The sequence below is a fragment of the Microtus pennsylvanicus genome, chromosome 2, assembly GCF_037038515.1.
Source record: "Microtus pennsylvanicus isolate mMicPen1 chromosome 2, mMicPen1.hap1, whole genome shotgun sequence".
NCBI classification, from domain to species: domain Eukaryota; kingdom Metazoa; phylum Chordata; class Mammalia; order Rodentia; family Cricetidae; genus Microtus; species Microtus pennsylvanicus.
Window position 1 is genome coordinate 19646942 of NC_134580.1, and position 22379 is coordinate 19669320.

Genomic DNA, 22379 nt, shown 5'->3' on the forward strand with positions numbered 1-22379 from the left:
TCCAGGAGATAGCTGGATGGTCACTTTCATCCACGCATCTCTCCATGCCGACTAAAGCAAATTTAAGGGAAGGTGTGTGTGTGTGGGGGGGGGGGGTTCACAGAACAAGCCTGGTAGACCTGCAGTAAAAAGATTGCTTTCCTCAACCACTGATAGCTGTTACAGACTGGTCTGTCTGGATCCAGCCTCGATTAGTCTTAAGTTATAATAAAACATTTATTTCTTATAAGTGTCTCTCTCCTTCATGCTCCATCTATTCAAAACTGGAAATGTCTTCTCCCACATATATGTATACATAAGCATATATATATATACATATTTATTTATATGTATATATATATACACAAACACATATATTTAAAACAACGACAGGCCATTTTTGAAGTAAATCTTTAGCAGAATTACAAATACCCCAAACCCAGCCATCGTGAACATCCTGGTGGAGATTTGTACACTTCACACTAACATACTGAGTTCCAACTACACACTGATTATACCTGGAAGCTAATGAGTATAGGAAGAAAGGCTAATCTGAGCAAATTACATCTATGGCCAGATCACAGAGCAACATTTGATTAGCCACTACTCATTTAACAGTATTATTGAACAGCAGAGAAGTCTGAAGTGGGCAGAGTCTCTCAACCTTAACCTACAGCGTGGGTGCAGAATGAGTTTTCTTGTGGGCACCCTGTCCTGTGACCTATAGCTCTACAGTCCTTTGTGTACACTCTAGGCACATGCGGCACTGGTCATATTACAGAGGAATAAATCAAGACTCTGATTTGTGGCAGATAAAAGACCTATGTACACGACAACAGAGGAATGGGTTGGCTTCCTACCTAAAAGGCAGAGGAGGTTCCAAGAGCTGGACATAAGTTCAGAGATAATATCTGAAGTAAGTCATAAGAGAAATTTACCAGGTAAAGAAAAAGGATATTATAGAGAATGGGAGAATGAGTTATTTTGTTGTTCAAAGACCAATCGCCACAAAATATATAATTCTCACTCTGTACAAGCAATCATGCTGTGGAGTATTGGGGGAGAAGGAGGCCGCCAGAAAAGGATATCTGAGAGACACAAGACTCCGAAGGCATGAAGGATGTGACTTCTCAATAATCCTCTAAGTCAAAAGGGTTCTTTGATTATTTAACTAAAATGTCAAGACATCTACATTGTTTAAAAGTTAGGTTTATTTTCAGGTAGGGTACTGCTGCCAACTCCTTCCTCATTTGAAATGAGTCTTCACTCACAGACACAACACAGGGAGATCTGTAAGAACTCACTGAAGGTCTGGCTTTTGCTGGTGTTTACCTTTGAGACAGGCAAGAAAAGGACACTGGCTTTTCTCCCTGTTTATGTCACAGGAAAACTGGAGGTTACTGTGTGAACCTCATCAGCTTTTAGCTCTGACAGGAGCAAAGCCAGCCCTGTCCTCTCTTGTTTTCCCTCCAGGCTCTGAGAAGAAGGAGCTCCCAGTGTCTGAGGACCAGAGCGTTGCATCTGGTCCAGAGGGGAGGAGAACACTCTGGCCATCACCATGACTAACACAGCTGCAATGGCTATACTCTTCCCTCAGAACACAGCTCACAGTTTATGTGGAGGCTCAACTGTTAACCTGCATTAAAAAAAAGTGTGGACAGTTCATTTCTGATACTCTGTGTGGATGCCCCAGGCTCTCTCAATGACAGGAAGGCAAATATCAAAAATGGATATTGCCAGTCCCTGCCTTGACGGGGAGCTTTCAGGCCTCTAGAGGTGACAGAGTTCCCTAGCACACTGTCATCCTTGACCGGGATTTCTTTGCTTTCTAATTACATATATCATTTATGGAAAAATTATTCTAAATACCACAACATGCCTACCAGCCACTTGACATTCTAGAATTAACAATAAACATTATATACCTTAGAAATTGGCTAAATGACCTTTACCAAGAGCATAATCTCGTGACTGTGACTTTAACGAATGTCATTAAAGAAAAGGCTAGCTAGAAGGGGCCATTCCTCACGTAAGGTATCCTACACAGAAAATCCATTCCTGAAACACAAGGTCCATGCCTGTAGGAATTTGCCAAGCACAAGTTGCCTTTTATGTGTGAAACCTACTTACCCCTTAAAAAATGTGACCAAGAAGAAGTTCCAAATTCTAGACTTTAAGTGTTATATACCAAGAGCACGTGACCTGGAAGGACCCGTTCATAACATAACTGAGATAGACGCATAACTGAACTCTAAATTCTCCACTTACAATGTGGGAGCCCAGTACCGCTAGGTCCCAGATAGGCACCCAAATGGCAGTGCTGCTGGCAATCTCATAAATGACAGTATGGGCTGAGCTCTGGCCGGACTCCGACTAGGTAAACGGAAGCACTGCTAATGGATAAACAACAGTTTATACTCATCATTCCTGTGAAGTGGGGAGAGTGGGTTTCAGCTTGCTAGAAAAAACCATCCATTATTTCCTTTGTCTGACTCCTAGAGTCAACCAGGTCTGGTAATAGGGTATCTCAAACTAACTTGTAACAGACCAAAGTCCCCACCTAGATCCCAGGCTGCTCTCGCCTGCAAATCCCCTCCCTATATATTCTAGCTTCCAGGCTCTTCCAGCTCACACACCCCACCCTGCTATAACAGGCCCTGAGAGATAGCCTTGGCAATTTGAATTTCCACAAACAAACCTTTCTCTCTATGGTCCAGTTCGGTGGCTGCCCTGGGCCCCCAATTATAGGTACTCACCAAACCTTGTCACGTAAGTGTCTGCTCAGATTGCAAAAACTCTAGTTGCAGCCTAACACTGAAAAGTTTTACAATTTCTTTGTTAGTAATTTAATAAAAATACTCTGTTTATTATGTGGGTAATCGTGTGCATGTGGGAATGAAAGGGTATGTGGGGAGGTAGAGGGCAACTTTTGGGGGCCAGTTTTCTCCTTCTGCATGGGATCTGGGGATTGAAAACAGGCTGTCTGGTTTGTACAGCAAACACTTTTACCCACTGTGCCATTTCACCAGCCCAAGAAATTATATATCTTCAAAAGAAAGATAATCAATAAGGCATTTATAACAGGACTCCACTTTGTAAAAGAATTACTGAAGGCAAGGAATGAGGGTTTTTTTCCTATTGGTATAAAGCATTTGGAGCCAGTCCTTTGCTTTGCTGTGACATATTTCTGTGTACGATGCCTTCTGTCAATCTGTTTACAGCTGTAGAGTCTCAAGGGGTAAGATTCTGCTTCTAGCTGCCGCACCTTGCAGAGCAGCATCTAGCTCAATACAGGCTGCCTTCCCAGGGTGCTCAGTAGCTTTCTAACTCAGCACACAATGATAGATTTTTTTTATTAACTTTTTTTTTCATTTTTATATACCAACCACAGTTCGCCCTCCCTCCCCTCCTCCTGTTCCCCTTGTCCCCACCCCACCCCCATCCACCCCTCAGAAAGTGTAAGGTCTCCTATGTGGAGTCAAAAAAGTCCATCACATCACTTGAGGCAGGACCAAGCCCTTCCTCCTTGTATCTAGGCTGAACAAGGAATCCCTCCATAGGGAATGGGCTCCAAAAAGCCAGTTCATGAACTAGGGATAAATCCTGGTCCCACCGCTAGTGGCCCCACAGACTTCCCAAACCACAGAACCTTCACCCACATTCAGAGGGCCTAGTTCAGTCCTATGTAGGTTTCCCAGTTATCATTCCAGAGTCAGTGAGCTCCCACCAGCTCAGATCAGCTGTTTCTGTGGGTTTCCCCATCATGATCTTGACCCCTTTGCTCATATAATCTCTCCTCCCTCTCTTTGCCTGGACTCCAGGAGCTCAGCCCAGTGCTTACTTAGCTATGGATCTCTGCATCTGTTTGCATCAGTTACTAGACAAAGGTTCTATGATGACAATTAGGGTCATCAGTCTGATGACAGGGGAAGGCCAGTGCAGGCGTCCTCTCCACTATTGCTTGGAATCTTAGCTGGGGTCATCCTTGTGGATTCCTGGAGGTTTCCCTAGCAACAGATTTCTCCCGAACTCCTTAATTGCTTCCTCTATCAAGGTATCTCTTTCCTTGCTCTCCCTCTCTGTCCCTCCCCCAACTCAACTATCCAATTCCATTATGTTCTTCTCCCCCTGCCACCCTCTCCCAATTTACTCAAATTTATCTATCTCCCCTTTCCAGGGGGGATCCCTGCAAGCCTCCCTTAGGGTCCTTCTTGTTACCTAGCTTCTCATGGGTTGTGGGTTGTAGCCTGGCTACACTTTTCTTTATGTCTAGTATCTGAAAAGGAATTCTGAGGGGTGGGCGGCTGAAGGTAAATGCCTGGGTCGGTCATGAAATAAAACAAAATTAACCACCAAAGAACAAGCTACAGCTTGTATTTAAATTGCCAGAAGCCACAGCTCTTATGAACAGGCGATCAACAGTGAAAACGGAGGAGTAGGTTAATACTCTTTATAATTCATCTTCAGTAAGAAATAAACTACAAGGCTAATTTCCTCTGAGCCTACACAGCAGAAACACACACACACACACACACACACACACACACACACACACACACACACACAGCATTGCCTTAGATTATAGCTTTCAAATATCATAATAAAAGGTAATAGCAGTTTCTGGAGAAACATTATGCTATCTAAGTGCAATGGAAGCTTGCAGTCTTGGTCGTGGGGGAGATTGTGTAACCCCTGAGAATGTGCTCAGCTGTGGAGAGTGCTGGGGGATTGAATGCAGACTGAGACCCTGTCGGATGTGGGGAGTAAGGGGGACTGAGGGCAGAGCTCAGAGAGGCCAGTTAGAAAACGGGCAGCCAAGTGAGAATTCTGGGGAAGAAATGTTCCTTCTTGCTAGTAATGGGGAGGAGATTTACCTTCTAAATCTCTGAGGTTTCTTTTCAGAAACAGGGTTGGTGGGGGGGGGGGATAGAGATTCATATGTTTAGACTAAACCTGGTTCTAAGAAATTCAGAGGTTTCTAGGTAAAGAAGAGATAAATAAAGGCCCCAGCTTCGTGTCTAGCATCAAGGGGAGAGGAAAGGCAGCCTGTTGTTCTTCAGTAACCCAATGCCGACCACGTGTAGCTCAATGTGGCCTCAGGGAAAAATCTTTAAAACATTAACAGGGGCTAATTCAGAGCATTCTAATTTCTACTTAGAAGTCGATAAATCTGACTCTGTAGGAAATGGTCCAGTTTCTTAAGTGTGTCTCATTAAACCAACGAGAGGCAGCCAGAGCCATGCCTTGTTTTAAAGTTACCTTTAGCAAGACCTCAGCTCAGAAAACTAGTTGCTGGGATGCAGGCATTAGGGTCCCTTGCATGGGTAGGTAAAACAAGCTCCCCCAGCCCTCACCATGACCTTAGGCCCAGGTGATCATCACTGCCCCCCTTTGTCCCTCTGTCAAATCCCCCCTACTTTATGGCATAATTCCTCAAATCCCAGCTGCCTGGAGCAGATGACTTGGGATATTGTTAAGAACAAGCAGGGGCCCTGTACCTCCTGTGAGCCCTCTGCGGGGCCAGGTATGAACTCAAGAACATCAGTCTTTCTTCCCTGCCGCAGCATGGCTGCCAGGGGACTTCCTCCATTCCAGCCATGGAAGAAGGAACTCATTAGAAGAAAAAACAGAAACAAAAATAACTCAGACAATTATATATTCAGAAATTATTGTAAAAGCTAGGGTCACAATCCTAGTTTCATGAAGTAAAACACCCCATCTCCTAAGCTGCCCTCAGTTTACCTGGAATAAAACATCCCACTCCGTTAAAGAGCCCGCAGGAGACAGTAGGCATCGCTCAGCAGTTAAGCGGGAGCAGGTTTCTCTCCTAATCTTACTTTTTCATCCCGCTACACAATTGCCTAAAACTCCTAAAAAATACTGAGTTTTTAAAAACGCTCTCAATGTCTGTGCTCCTCGACCCGGTTTCCCTGTTTCCCGTCGTGCATTGCTTGCTCTGTGTTGCTCTTTTCAGTCCTCACACTGTCCAGTACTTTTCCAACACTGTGCCCAGAAATGCCACCATTACATGACCAGTTTCACTCTGCCCTTTCGATCACATGAGCAGGCTCCTGTTCTAATCAAAACTGATCAAAGTGTAAACACCAAACTCCTTGCTCTGCTTGGCTTCGCCCACCTCCTCTTGTCGGGCAACCTGAGTCTTCTTGGGCCACTGCCGGGAACCTGGGGATCAGGAACCTGCTTGGTTCTGGAATTTTTCCTCAGCCTTTTCCTGTCTGGACTATCACTTTGAAACTTATGATATCAGAGAGCCTTCACTGGACACTTGGCGCCAGGCTCCTGGGTTTTTGGGGGTCCCTATCGGTAGGAAGAAGCGCTGACACTGTTCTGATGGGCAGGGGAGGCCGGATGAGGCATCTTAAGGCAAGTCTAGTGTTGCACCTGTTCGGGAGGACATGTAACTCTTTTCAGTCAGGTTTACCTCAGCTCATTTCCTTCACAACACTCAGCCTCACGTAAACATCTTATAAGAACGTGGATCCTAGCTTTGCTGAGTCTGAGCTGTCTGAGCTTGCTGAGTGAGCACAGCCCCTGCATCTTGGGGTTCTCCTCTGCACAGCCCCCTCTCAAAAGGCAGCAGAAGGCTTCAGGGAGGAAACGTTCTTAGGGCAGTCTCTCTCTGAAATAAGCTCTCTATGGGGTAACCACAAACAGACTCATGGCAAAACTCACCCTCCCAAGGCATCCCCAAGCCACAAGCAGTGATTGACTTTCTTGGTTTTGTTTGCCATTTTAGTCCCTTAAAGCATCCTTGTGCCTTTCTTCTCTGCCCTTTCCATGGAGGATTCTCTGCACCAGCAAAGGGCAGCTCCTGATTTTTTCATTAAAGATAGCACATTGTATATTGATGAAATTGTATCTCCATATGATGACTACCACATTGTGTGAAAATAAGATATTAACTCCAAGTTATCATGACTGAAAAACCCTTCCTATGAATATCTTCACATTTGTCTACCTGCAGGCATGCATGTGATCCACATTGCCACTTGAGTGTTTATGTTTAGCTATGTCAATCAATCAGTCCTTCTATTTATCGACATACCTTTCTCTGCACTTTCTTATTAGAGCTGGGTGTTGCGTTTTCTTAAAATAAGCAAAATAACTGGACTGCTGGAAAGTAAGGAAAGTGGCTTTTAAAAAGCAAACGACACGGCTAAAAGGGTATACTGTGTTCCTCACGGGGTCACACGACAGCTCCCGCGATGAGTTTAACTTTTCTCTCTTCCTCTTAAATTTCATTTTATTTTATTGGGAAGGGGGTTGCAAGGGCAGAGGGTAGATATGAAGGGGTGGGGAAATGAATGAAATCTAGAAGTGTGATGGAAAAGACACAATAAATAAAGAAGAAAGTTTTTAAAAAGTAGAATGCAGAGACCTCTTAGGCTCCACCCATGGCTGACCTGACCCATGACAATGTGTTTACATGACCCGAGGCCCACTTGCTTCCTACTAGAATTCCAAATATAATGGAAAGGAATAATAATGCATAATGTTTAGATTCTTGAAGGTGATTGTAATAAAACATAACAAGGCAAACATTCTAATGTAATGTCAAAGGAAAGAAAAAATTATAATTAATGATGCTGATTAATATTCTTCGTGCATGCTGTGGTAGATGAATAAGAATTACCCTTAGGATTATATATTTAAATGCTTGGCCATTAGGAAAGTCACTACTTGAGAGGGCGTGGCCTTGATGGAGGAACTGTTTGTTACTGGGAGTGTTACTGGGAGTGTTACTGGGAGTGGGCTTTGGGATTTCAAAGTCTAAGCAGTCACAGTGTCTCTCTTTTTCCTGTTGCCCGAGGATTTAGATATAGAACTCTTAGCTACTTTTACCTGTGCGCCTCCCTGCTCCCTGCTATGATGATAATGAACTCAATCACTGAAACTGTAAGCCATCCCCAATGAAATGCATTCTTTTATAAGATTTGCTGTGATCATGGTGTTTCTTTATAGTCATATAACACCAACTAAGTATTAAGTTGATACCCGGAGAGGGTTATTGCTGACAGGCCTGACCATGCTTGTTGGTGGAATGTGGACTTTGGGATTTTAGATTAGAAAACCAGTGGAATTCTTTAAGAAGGGCTTAACGGGCCATTCAGGTAGGAGTGGTGCTGAGAACAATGTAATTAAGATGGACTGGCTCAAGAGGTTTCAGAGAAGAATACTAGTAAAAGTCCCAGAGGTTGTTCTTGGGAAATTTTGGCAGAGAATGTGGCTGTCCAAAAAGATCTGCCAAAGGCTAAACTGGAAAAAATTTTAAATTAATTGCATTGGCAGAGGAGATTTCAGAACAGCCTAGTCGTGACTCTGTTGTGTGGTTTTTAGTAGTCACTCCTAGGCCGGTCTATAATGAAATGGAGCAAGTTGAGCAAGGAAAAATAAAAAAATTTGCAGTTTGAGGAGAAAAGGAGCACCAAGAAGAATCATGGAGCCAAGTTTAGTACTCAAAGACATATAAAGTTTAAAGAAAAGCCTGATGCTTTGCAGAATAGAGAGCAACCACATCAGGGCAAGACCCCACCCAGTTATGCTTCAAACGTGTGAGACCAGATGAAAACGTGTGAAAAGCTTTAGTAGTGAAGGAAATCATCAACAACAGAAAGCTGGTGAAAATGTAACTGAATGAGGGAGCCATGTTCCAGTGCCAGCAAGCAGCAGAACTTGGCAGCTTCAGCCACATGATTCTGGCGTTACAGTCAACAATACAAGAAAGGGGTTGTAGAATCTTTCTCTCGGGCGGGGCGGGGGGCGGGGAGGATGTTCCTGCATGGAGAAACAGAGAGGCCATTTTGTGATACTGTAAAGGTCAAGCCTGGATTGCCCTGGAGATGCCAAGATGTTAGAGATGCCAGAGTCATGGGATACCTGCCAAGGAGAGCTGCTAACAGTGTGTAGAGCCAGCCCAAGAGAGAGAAGTCTGTTGCAGTCAACAACTCTAAAAGGAGTTGGAGATCTGAAGGGTAGATGTTGACATGGATATGCAGAATTTGTAGCTTGCACTACTCATGTTTGGTCTTGCTTTGGCCCTATACTTCTTCACTATGCTCCCTTCCTTCCCTTTCAGAATGGCAATGTATATATTCTGTGCCATTGCATATTGGAAGCACATGATCTTTTCTATTTTGGTTTACAGGAGTTACAGTGAAGAGAGTCCCTTGAGTCTCAGAAGAGACTTTGAACTTCAGACTTTTAAACAGTGCTTAAACTGTGATAGACTATGGGGATCTTTGGGGTTGGATTGGATGCTATTTTTTTTTATTATGATATGGCTACAAGCTCGTGGGAGTCAGGGGTCAGAATGTGCTGCTCGAATAAGTAAGATCCCCATATATTTGAAAGATTAGTCACTAGGGAGTGGCACCACTTGTGAGGTATTAGGAGGGGTGACTCCTAATGTCACTAGCAGTGGGCTTTGGGGTTCCAACAATGTCTCTCTTTCCCTGCTGCCTGAAGATCTAGATGTAGAACTCTCAGCTACTTCTGTTCATGTGTCTCCGTGCTCTCTGCCATGATGACAATGGGCTAAACCTCTAAAAATATAAGCAAGCCTCAATTAAATGCTGCTTTTCGTAAGATTTGCTGTGGTCATGTGTCATATCACAAAACTGACCAATATATATCAATATAGACAATATACATATTCATAGATCTATCATTTTGAGAAATAAGTTATTGGTTTCAACTTTAAAAGCTTATTGAAGTTCTTTTTCAGTACAAAATGAGCAAAGAAGAAAATCCTTCTAAGAAGCAGCCTGGGTTCTGATTTCTATGACTAAGCAGCACGGGCTAGGCATGGTGGCACACACTTGTAATTCCAGTACTTGGGACACTGAGGTTAAGGTTCTAGAGAGTTTGATGCCAGCTTTCATACGTAAGAGTCTATCTCAAAAAAATATAGGAAAAGCCTAATGAATTTGTTATATAAAAAATCAGAATATTCTCAAGGAAAATTAAACAAAAGAAAGGGAAAATCAAATTCTGATTGTGATAGCTGCTACTGATGGCTTCATGATACAGAGAATGAACAGCGCCTTCTTTTAGTATTATAAAGGTTTAGAGATTTATTAATCAACCTTCAAGTTGGCACTAATGGACACCATGATTTCTCTACGGCAGGAATGATGTGATCACCAAAGGTAGATGCCAATTCTCACCATGAATATCTGCCTACCAGAGGTTCAGGGAAATACTACCAGTGACCCATGAGAGTGAAGGGTCGGTTCATGTTGGCAGTTGACTACAATGTGCCTCCATTAAGGCTTGTAAGCAGGGCAGCTCTCATTACTGCCATCCAAGAACTCCTACACAGCTTTAAAAATAAAGCTTACCTTCTCCAAATGACAAAACATCCTTATCTGAGTCACAAGAAATGGCACAGTGGCAGCTGCCTGTGATCCCACAGACATTTGGAAGGCCACACATGAGGGGCATTAGAGGGGCCTGGGATATACCACTCCCACATACACACTCAAACACACACATACAGACATCCACACACATGCACATACATACCATAAACCATAACCAAAACCCAAAAGAACAATAGTTTTTCCCTTGCATTAAAATACAGATCACAGGCAATTGTGAACAAGGCCCTTTGCTCTTTAGAACTGAAACTTTCCTGAAGATGAGAATACTGTAATGTGTTTTATTCTCTACTCAGCCAGAAATATAGAATGTTGCAAGATGTTACTGAATATGGTTTATAAGAGGAATCATGGTTTGGCCATTAGTGTTTAGACTTGGGTAAGGAAAGGGACTCAAAGTGGTTACGTAGTAAGACCACTTGCCACTAAGTTTTTTTACAAAGCCAACTAGTGTAAAGAGCCGTATCTTCATTAGACATTGGTCAAAAAGCAAGCGGTTTATGGTAAGTCACTAAGAACACAGAGATAAAAACGAACTGCTCTCTGGTACCCTTCTGGAAAGAGTTAATCAAATTTTATTATTACCACACAGATTGTGACTCTAATCTATCGTAAATCTGACTAAAGCCTACATGAGCTCTGGGCAGTGAAAACACGAAATGATTACAAAAGTCTGTGAAAAACTCTATGTTTAATTTGTTTCTCCTGATGTTTTAGAGGTTTTCATTGACACACTGTGGAGGAGAGTAAAGGGCTTGTGGGCCTCAAAGGAGATTCTGATGATGAAGCCATGGCTGACTTCGCCAGTGACATCTGAGGGCCAGAAACATCCTGCCTACAGTTGCTCCTTCTCCTAAAGAATGTCTAAGCTAAAAACACCTTCACAGTGTCTGCTGCATTCCTTGTCTCAAGTATAAAGCAGACCTATTTTCTAGAAAATTCAGAACTCTCACCTTCTGGAGGAAGGCTGACCCAAGGTAGGGATATAAAAACAATGCTCTGTGGTGTTATTTGAGAAAGACAGCAATAGCTGAGGTATACTGCCAGCTCATGATGGCTTTGCATTTGTGACCTCAAACTATTAGCATTTCTTGGATTAAAGGCAAAAAATGGGGCTGGATAAGGAAAGCCCAGTAGTTGGAGCATTTGCTGCTCTTGCAGAGGACCAGGGTTCAGTTCCCACCATTCATTTGCCAGGATCCATAATTCCAGTTCTGGGGTGTCTGGCCTTCGTGACTATCACACATATGCATGGTACACGTAAATCCATGTAGGCAAAAATACTCCTACACATAAAACTTGAGAAAAGATAGGCAGGCAGTGGTGGTGCATGCCTTTAATCCAAGTAACTGTCAGATGATGGTGGATCTTAGTGAGTTTGAGGCCAACCTGGTCTACACGACAAGTTCCAGTAAACAGCTGGGCTACACAGAAAAATCCTTTCTCAAAAAACATCACGAATCTGGGAAAACAAAGCTGGCTGTTCCAAATTCTGAGACAGCTCAAAGGTATCAATTTGTTTTATAGCCAATTCTCCTGGAATCAGAAACAGTTTTTTTTTTCTCCCTCAAAATCAACATCGCTAAGACTGCAGTGTTGGAAGTGATTTAATCGGCTTATTAATCTATGTATGAGTCCAGAACCTCATCTCTGTTACAAAATGAACTCTGCTACTGAATTTCCTGGAGGAGTTTTAATATTAGTTCAATTAAGTGCACACTCTGTAGCTGGATGATTAGGGTGTTGCTAGTTTAATGAGCTCCATTTGGCACTCCATTTTCAGGGGGAGAGTCTTGATAAAGTCCTAGAGTTGATAAGCAGGTTTATATAGATGCTCTTCCTGCTGCACCGTGGCTGGCTGACATAAGCACCTTTCTATGGTTCTCAAAGCTTTGACAGGCTGTCAGGCAGTCAGAGAAAGGCCATTAGTTTGACTAATGGAGGGTGGTGGGCAGAACAAAGGAGCTACGCCATCTCAGCAAGTCACAATACACTCTCTCCTGGCCTTTGTCTTCCTCCCATACAATTAAATAATCTAATATTCTCTTCCTAAGAAAGCTGTGAGAGTAACTTGACAAAAATATCCATACAGAATTTGGAATGATTCCTGCAAAAGTGAAAGACTTAATTCACAGAAACTAATATTATTTAGAAACTAAAGCATGCTTAGAAATTTGGCTCATCCCTCTTCCTAGATCAGTCAACAGAACATGCAACCCTCCCTGAACTAGCCAAACATCTCCCTATAAATCTCCGCACTTAACATTTTAAACAATCTACCCTGAATATCTCCAAAGATACCCTGTCCTCATAATACCAACGTAAATAAATTTCAGGTTTGTTTTGTCTCTCCGGGGCTGTGGGACTTCTCCCACACACACCCAAAGCCAAGCAGAAAGTCCTCTGCAAAGCTCCAAGGTGATATTGCGAATTCTTGCCTGGTGGTGTTGATTGCCTTCCTTCTTCCCCACCAAATCCTTAACTTGGTACCCAAGGCCCTTCGATTCCCTCTGCCTCATCTGCAGACTGGCACCTCGTTCCCTAGCAACATCAAAGTCTAATTTAGTCTAATTTCCTGAAGAGAATGGATCCCCTGCCTTTGCCTAGATTGCCCTCATACTCTTGGGCCTGCTCTTCCTTGTCAGTCTGAGAAGCCATTATTTACCTTGAAAGAATTAGATTGAGTTCACTCTTGTGAACTATATCTTTCACATGGGACCCACAAAGTTGATGGGGAAAAAATTCGTATTTTATTAACCTTTTATTAAAATTAAGCATTTCCTTCAATTATGAAGGAATTATGCAGGCAATAAACTGTCAGCAAAAGCAATCTAATATCACCATGTCCCATTACATTAAATATAGAAATCTCCGAATACCATTGACATTACTAAGATGTCTAAACTGTGATGTTGAACTTGCCGCTACCTCTGCCTTTTCATATTTAATAATGAGGTACGAGTGTCATTCTATAGCAAGTTTATTTGTGAAGGATTTGAGCCTGGCTGTAGTAGCGCAGGCCTCTAATCCAGAGGCTAAGGTAAGAGGACTGCTGGCTTGAGGCTGATCTAGACATTTTAGCAAGAATTTACCTCCAAATCAAATTAGGGAGGAAGGAAGGACAAAAGGGGGTGGTGCTGGCCATGTGGCTCTGTGGCCAAGAACTTGCCTAGGACACACGAGGCAGGTTTGATCCCTTACCCGATGGCCCATACACTTGGTAACAGACTTTAATACACTGGTTTTTCTTGTGATGCTGTGAATTTATTTGACATAGTTGAAAATATGACTCTGTAAAGAGATGGAGAGTGGTGATGCCTCATGTGCAGTCTGCTGCAAAGGCCTCAGGAGGCGGGGACTAGCCAGGCCACACTCTGACCCCCCACCCCATCAGTCTTTGCTGTGCTTTTTGCTGTTTGTTCCACTAAAAGTAAGGCTGTTTCTTTTTAGTACCTGTTTCCTACTGTAATGCTCAAAAATGTTTTTCTTAAATCAAAAATAAGAACTAACCCTAAGTACACAGAGAATGTTACATCTCATTAATCTCCTGATTTATTTACTGATATGTACTTATCCTTTAATCAATACTGTTTACCTCTTCCTAGTAGATCCATCTATTCAAGCATCAAGCCTGCCTAAGCCGTTGTGGTCAACGCTACTTTCACTGAAGAGATTTCTTAAGTGGGTTACAAAAATTGTTTTAAAAAACAAAGGTTTGGATGGAAGCAGCAGTTGTTTTCCCACATGTCAGACACAGAGAGCACTGGAGGGGACCTAGACAGCGTACTGGGGTATGAGGAGCAATGCTTCGACTAACAGTCAGACATCTGGCTGTTGATACATAGCTCGTCTCATCGTTCAGCCAACATGGCTTCTAAGATGGCAATTTTCATTACGTTTAACCTTATAAAATAAGTATAATGTAGAGCTCAATAAAATCAATAAAAAAGCAAAAAAATGTTGTCAGGGCTTTTATTTAGTATCATTTATTACTCAGTAATATTTCCTACAAGGTTGTGTTGGCCTGTCGCAGACGGAGCGGCATAGCTTACACCCCTTGTTCACATATAACAGAATGGGGCACTCTTTGTGAACAGAACTCTAAGGTAGAGTTATTGGTTCCGTGTCATGACCAAACTTTTTGAACGAGAATCTAAGTGGTACTGAGCCCATGCCAGAGCCAGTGCTGTCTCTCTCTGCCTGCCGCCTGTGGATCAGGATGAAAGATCTCAGCTGCTACTCTAGTACCACGCCTGTCTGCTCCCCATCATGTCGATCAAGGACTCCACCCTCTGCAACTGTGAGCAAGCCTCCAATTAAACACTTTCTTCTCTAAGTTGCCTTGGTCACGGTGTCTCTTCACATCAATAGAAAAGTCATGAAGACATTCAGTTATCTGAGACACATATGTTTACTTGTCTTTTTACCTTCTGGCTCTACTTTGGACCTGACTGTGTAAGTTCAGACAAGTTTTTATGTATATATTTCAAGTTAGAAAGGAATAAATGGTATTCTGAGTGGGAATATGACTACCAGAAAACGCTAAAATGCTTGGCTGTTAATGTAACCCATTTATCCTGGAGAAAATGTTCCTAAGAAGAGGATGTTCTGGCCAGTTCTCCAGTTAATGTGACTCAATGTACCATCACCTGGGATGAGGAAATCTTAACTAAGAAAATGTCTCTGTTATACTGAACTGTAGACAAACCTGGAAAGGCATTTTCTTGACTAATTATTGATATGCAAGGGTGCAGTCTCAGTGTATGGTGCAAACCCTGGGCTGGTGGTCCTGACTTCTATTAAACAAGAAAACAATCAGTCTGGGTGATCTGAGTGGCATGCCATAAGTAGTGTTCGACCATGCTGATCTCCAGTTCCTGCCTTCAGATTCCTGTCTGAGTTCCTATACCTACTCCCATCAATGGCAGACTGTGATGTGGAAGTAAAAACCGAACAAATCCTTCGTTCCCCAAACTGCTTTGGGTTATGGTACTTAGAGTAGTCTGCAGTGAGACTGTAGATGCCAGATGCTAACCCCAATAGTCATTTGGAGAGGTGTTCATTCTCTCTGGTCATCCACCCAACCGCCCAGTCCTGCCATTTCCTTCCATGATACCACTTGAGCTTGTCTCCACAGCTACCAAGATTATATTTCTTGTTGCCTAGGCTACCTATATCCCTTCATCCTTTTGTTCTTTCCTGATTGACTCTACTCTGCAACCATAGTGGTGTTTTAAATATGTAAATCCTGTCATTTTTATCCTATCACCCTTGAAGTCCTCTCATATTCCAGGGATTCACATGGCTTATGAAGCGAGGGATATTTGTAATTTCACTTGTTCACCAAGACCAGGTTCCTTGAAGAATCCACATTTTCTTTTTCCCTGAGATGGGATCTTACTATGTAGTCTTTGATGGCCTGAAACTCACTACATAGATGAGGCTGACATCATATTCTCAGAGCCTGCCTCTGCCTCTTGAGTACTGGGATACCACCATGACCAACCTTTATACTCTTCTTCATGACCTGTATAAAAGACATAAAGGATGCCTCTTCTTGAAATATACTGCCTTTACTCTTTGCAAACTTATTCTAAGATTCCTCCTTTTTATATTTTCAAGAAGCATTTTTCTTAAAATAAGAAAGCATTACATAGCCAAGACTAACAATGATCTGGAACTCCCGATTCTTCCACCTCCATCTCCCAAGTACACAGATTGTGTACATGGTCCACAGCACCATGTTTGGATCCAAAAGACACTTTTTGACTACAGAAAACAAGCAATGTTTGAGTTCAGAATATTCATGCAAAACAGCTATGAAAGTTTTTGACACATTCCAAGTCACCAAAATAAAGAACAGTCGTGGAGAACTAAACGATGATTTGCCGTATGAAGAATTCAGTTTCTTCTGAGATGTACTATGCAGGCAGAGAGCAATTCTCCCATCATGCCAGCAAGATGGCTCAGGAAGTAAATGTTTGCTATGCACGTCTGAGGGTTTGAGTTGGATTCCTGGAACCCATAGAAGAAAGAGAAAACTCATAAAAGTTGTTCTCTAATCTCTACACATGAGCTGTGGCACCTATTACTGGCACTCATGCACATGTATACACACACACACACACACACACCACACACACACACCACACAAATGAAAAAGATCCTTGCATCATCGGTAAAACCCTCTTCTTCATGTGCCAAATTCAGCAATAGGTATGCAGTTAACAACAAAATATACATGCAATATTTCAGGATGAGGTTCCAGGATAAAGTTATTCAGGCTTCTGTTTCAACTCTCATTTTCTTTTTCAAATACCATTTAGGCCTATTTTAATCTCAAATGGGCTTGTGGTTATTAGACAACACAAACACATCCTACGGCATTTTTATGATCACAAACCTCAAGGCATCTTGCCTTCTCCTGGCAAGGTTAAAAATGAAACCAGGTTGATTTGAGAGGAAATCAGTAGGGAAGACTAGGATAGACACAGATAGAGAATTTCCACTCTGTATAGTCATTAATCCACTGCCAGTTGCTAAGCCTGACCAGAAACAATGAACACATTGTTACCATGGTGTTAAAATGAGGAACAGTAACAGATGTAATTTTTGCACATTTCAGCGTTGCATAAAAATATGATTGAATCTGACAGGATCATAATGCCAATGATTTAAGATGATCATACATGGCTAGAAAGGATAAGAAAACACCGTAGTAAGTATAGAAGTGATCTCCGAGAGGAACAGGGAATGAAAGACACACTGTTTCCCAAAACTAGCATCACTGTCACAGGTGGGTGAGAAGGTGAAGCCACAATGCTAAGTTTAGATGACTGAGAACTTCATTTACAGAAGAAAACTCGGAGTGAAATCACTGCACAGAAGGAACCACAATAAACATATATCTTTGTATTCTTGACTTGATGGTGGTGAAGAAGGGGTGAGAAGTGAGAGGAAGTTAGCATGTAGAGAAGACTCCGGACACCTGATAGGGAGTGTCTGCAAACTCTGCCCCTCCTCTCCTGCGCTTGTAAACACCCCCGATGATGACTCTAGACAAGGGTTCCAACTGAGAAACAGCAGAGAGAGAGGTGCAGTGGCTAGAGGTCCACTCTTCTGGTGAGGTTTGCCTGATGCAGGGCATCCAGTGCAGTACGGGATGTGCTGAAGAGGTGATGTGCCAGCTAGCATTGGCTTAGCAAAATCAGTCCAACCCCCTAGGTCCATCTTCACCAGCAAACTGCCTTTTGGGTCTAAGGCAAGGAGACAAAGCCTGGAGGTGCTAGAAAAAGCAATGTCTGCAAGTCGTGTACTATAAAAAGACCTCACATGGGAACACCACAGGAGAAGCCTAGAGAATAAACAGTCTTCCAGAATGTTCTGGGAAGAGGATATGATGGATGGAGACCCCTGCATCCCTAAATGAAGAGAGGTTTAAATTAGGCTCCAATAAATGCCTTGACCACCATGGGTACACACAAGTCAACGCTGGGAATAGAACACAGAGGGTGGGGAAGTACTGTCCGTGGGATGAATGAACCATGGTGAAATCACAAAGGTAGTCAAGGTCTCAGTAAGGCTCTGAGCTGTAAACCAGGTCTCAGCTTATTCATCCCTTTGATAAGTACACATCCTGGATACGTTCTACTCTAAAAACCCCTGCCATCACACGGCAGCACCCCCAAGCCTACACAGCATTCTCCCACCGTTCCATCTGCCCACAACAACCTACCATCTGGCCTCATCCAGCGTCACTCCTTTCTTGTCCACACTCCTTTCTACCTGGCTCCCCAAACAGATACTTCAAACTTCCCTGAAGACCTCTTTCTCTTCTAGCTCTTGGTTAATCACTAACTTATTTTTAATTCCTGTTGATTTTTTTTCTCTTTAATTTATTGAGAATTGATCTCACGTTTAAAGTCTCTCAGTGTTACCAGCATAGTTCAGGTGACTATCATCTCACTCAGACATCTGTAACAGCTGGCCTCCTTACGTGCATGCGTGACACTGGTGTACCCACACAGTCAGAGAGCAGAGAGATGCTATAGTAGGGAAATTTTGGGCAAGTCACTCCTCTGCTTGTAATCTCTCCATGCGTGCATGCTCATGCTCTTGGGCTGAAGAACAAAGAGCTCTGGCAATTTTAGGTGATCTGGCTTTTCCGTAGCCTCCTCCTAGTTTGCCGTACCCTGGGCTGGCCCGTGGCTGGTCTTTTCTTCTTACTCAGGTGCTGACTACCTGCACGGTCACCACATCTGCTGCTGCTGTTGACGGGCTTAGTTCACTTCCCGTTACAGGGCTCAGTTCATACACCACAGTCACGAAGCTAGTCTGCTCTGAGGCCTGGCATTCCCGTCTTCCCTTCTGTTGTGGGTTTTCTTAATTAGAGCAGACGCTGTAACCCGGAGAACTTACCACATGTAAGCACCGTGTTAGGTATTTTCTACATCTTAATTTATGTTTACTGCAATCCCATGGGTCTGCACTCCACAGACATGCCATAGATATTCTCAAGTCCATCCAAAATTAATAAGATAAAACCATAGCTCGTGGGTGCTTTGAAATTCCGTAACTGTTGCCTAAGGGAATAGCTGTACCTAAAGACCTTTCCATGTTGGCGTGTTTATGTTAAGGCTATACTACAGGTAACCAAATAGTAAGTGTTTGAATTATCAAAGCTGTCCAATCATTCTCTCATGAATTCACCCGTGAATTCTTCAGTCCCCCTGTCAGCCCACTCGACACTACAATTGGGTCAAGCACCTCATTTTTCTTCAATTTTTCATGTTCTGTATTTGAAGACCAGAGTTTTGACACTGATGATTCCTGACCACGCCTCCTGTCACGAGCCCTTCAGACCCCAGGCTGCGAACTCAGGAGTCTCCTATTCATCTAAGTCTTAGAAATGTTAAAAGCAAAAAAAAAATATTATAGCTGGATTATGAAGAGGGAACATAGCAAAATCTCACCTGTATCCCGTGCAGGTGACGTTTTGACCTGAAGGAGCCAGTGGTTGGAAAGTGACCCGTGGGGAAAACTGGGCTGAGAGCAGAAATCCCAAGGCAAGAATAATAAGGGCTACGGTAGTACCTAAAAAAAATAATAAATAATAAAAGCCTCTTACTGGGGAACATTGACAGCATTAGTTCAACACAGACTTGGTTTATCACCATAGCTCTGAATAAAACTCCTTTACTTATCTTTCCCGGAATGAAAAATGATTTACTATGTATACCAATGGTCAGAAGAACTCACTAACATACACCTATTATAAAACTCAAAGAAGGGAGAATTCAAAGCCAACACAGTTGTGAGCCAGGAAAAACAAAACAAAAGAAAACTGATAATAATTTTTTAAGACTGAAACAATAAGCAGCCAAAACCAAATAAAGATTAAGACTGAAAAATTGCTGATAAATCAAAAAAAATCAGTCCATGAAAATAAGCCCTTTTCCACCCTAGCAGCCTGACACCATGCCTCCCTCACCATTATGTTCTGACCTTTGGACCTAGAAGCCGAAATAAACTATTACAGAAGTTAAAAGAAACAAAGAAAAGAACAGAAGTCTCATGGTTCAGGTCACTGTCACAACAGCAGCACAAAAGGAAAGAGATGCACATCAAATGCTCCTGTCAGAGCAAGAAATTCTCCCAGCAACATTTCATCAGGTAAGGTGGGAATTGGCAAAATAAAGTCCCGGACTGATCGGATTGATTATTTCTAGAGGAGGTGGAAAATACTGCCTATTAAACAGGGACCGGCAGCCCAAAGGGGATAGGCCACGTGCATTTATCCACATTCCCTGTGAACACTTAGGGATGAACACTTGTTCTTTAATTTAATAAACAGCTTCATCATCGTTTCTATCACTGAAAAGACCAAATTCCTCCAGGTGTGGTAGGAAGCTCCTGATATTCTAGTACTTGGAAGGCAGAGGCAAGAAGATCCATTCCAGTTAGGCTAAAATGCAAGACTCTGCCTCAAAAAAACCATGTGCTGGGGCTGCAATTCAGTACCTGCGTAGCACAAGGCCCTGGGCACATCTGAATGTGTGTGCATGCATAATGAAAATGCACACACACATACATATGCACACACACACATGCACACATGCACACTCGTGCACATTTAGCTTTTAATTTCTGTTCTAGGCACAGAATTAAAGGGACACTTTTTTTTTAAGCAACTGAAAGGAAAAGATTCTGTGTTAGCTGGAAAGCTGACTGGACAGCACGTGTGCTGTGTGGAGCTTAGGGAAAGAATGCGTGCGCCATAAATACTTCACTGAAATAGCAGGCAAGTCGTTTAAAATTCAACTAAACTTATTAAAGGGCTATGTAACAGCAGAGCCCTGGGAGCTCATGGAACAGGGCAGGAGGGTGGCAGCAGCTAGGCTGAAGTGGCCTCAGCTATTTATTGGCCAGCTCTTGGTCTGGGCAGAGCACATAAGGCCATGTTAATTATGTCTTCTTCAAATGGATCTTAATGAAAATATACAGATTTTTAAATTTCAAATGTTACTATTCATTTAAAAGGTTTTTTCTAATGCTATGCAATGTATAAAAATGTAAACTACTAAACAATTTTTATTAGACTCAGCTGAGAAGCAGCAGAGTTCAAACATCAGAAAAAAATGGCTAACTTATTACTTCCGTATTTTCTCTAGGCTAAACACCTTTCTTACTTCAACAGGTTTAGAAATGCTTGCTTTAAAACTTTCTCCTGTTCCTCCCTCGTCTTCACTGGGGACCTTCTGGCATCATCCCAAACCCTGGTCAACATCTCATCTTTGCTTCTATGCTAACACTTGAACTCCTGGGAACAGCGCATTCACTATCAAGGAAAGAACGGGAGCGGGAGTGTCCTGCTCACTCAGACTTGAATTCCCAATAACTAAGTTTGGAAATAAGGGTGTATTTTCTCACCAAAAACTGCAGTTAAGTGCTAAAGCAGTTGCGTGAGATGAAATTTTATTTTAGCTATAATCTTGCTTAACTAGAATTTGGTTAATGTTATTCTAGAATCTTTGCTTTTGAGTGTAAGACACACATTTGATTCCAGATAGAAAGTTGTTATGGGGATGCAGCCAGCTGATGAGTAGAACTGGGTTTGTACACTGGGGAAAGTATTAGAAAATACCTGATGTAACCATGTAAAGACAATGTTAGAGGTGGGTCCTCGTCTGTCCTGCGGCAGAGTCCTTTCCAGAGAAGTGTCAGGTTGAAATGGCTAACTCTGAACACCAAAGGCACTTGTGTGCTTTCTTGTTTTACTCTCATATAAAACACACTTGACCAATCAGACTTTACCCTAGATTCTAGGCCTGCTTCATAAAGTCTTTCCTCGCTTTGTGAATGAAGATTCTAATATTTGCTTCCATACAATTCCAAGATAAAGACCTCAGCCTTGCAAAGTAAGAACATAAAAGGGTAAGCTTTTCAAACAAGAACAGAGAAAACAGCGGTGACGCTCTTCAGTTCTGTGTCTCCGAACAGCACTCCAGCTGTTGACAGAAACACGTTCTCAGTCAATGTGTCCTTACAAGTCCTTTAGTGTCACAGAAGCGTCTCCAGCCACGTACCCACAGCTCCTCAAAAGATCTTACCAGTCAGATCTTATTTGCTTTCTGTCTCATTCTGGTTTGATATTATTTGGCTTAGAATTCATTCTCAGAAGCCACTGTGCTTTTTCGGGAGAGTCGCTGTCACTACTAGAAGGTTTGTTAAAGCAGGAGTCTATATCCGGGCACCTACCTGCCAAACTGCCAAAGGTAAGCTTCCTGCGACCCACTTTCTCAACGAGCCAGACTCCCACTAGTGTGAAAATGAAGTTGGTGAAAGCCGTCACGGAAGCCAGCCATATTGCAAGCCTGTCGTCTTCCACGCCAGACATCTGCAGGATGGTTGCGCTGTAGTACCTGCGAGCCAAGAACAGAACGATGCTCATTTGTAGTTCGCTATTCAAGGAAACCGCCAATCAGACAGAAGGAGGCAGTC

At 42.7% G+C, this 22379-nt stretch overlaps 1 protein-coding gene across 3 annotated transcripts in view; it reads right to left on the reverse strand.

Moving 5' to 3' along the window:
* Window positions 1-22379, reverse strand: part of Slc2a13 (solute carrier family 2 member 13) — a 297525-nt gene that overhangs the window by 55374 nt on the left and 219772 nt on the right. For 2 of the 3 annotated variants that reach the window (XR_012909605.1, XM_075960405.1), the window contains exons 5-6: window positions 22137-22300; window positions 19352-19472 (exon numbers count right to left, since the gene is read on the reverse strand). The exons of the other annotated variant lie outside the window; for it this stretch is intronic. Coding sequence is in view for 1 of the 2 variants with exons in the window: in XM_075960405.1 (XP_075816520.1) it covers window positions 19352-19472; window positions 22137-22300 (285 nt within the window). In the remaining variant the exon portion in view is untranslated. The remainder of the gene's footprint in view (window positions 1-19351; window positions 19473-22136; window positions 22301-22379) is intronic. 3 annotated transcript variants of the gene reach the window in all.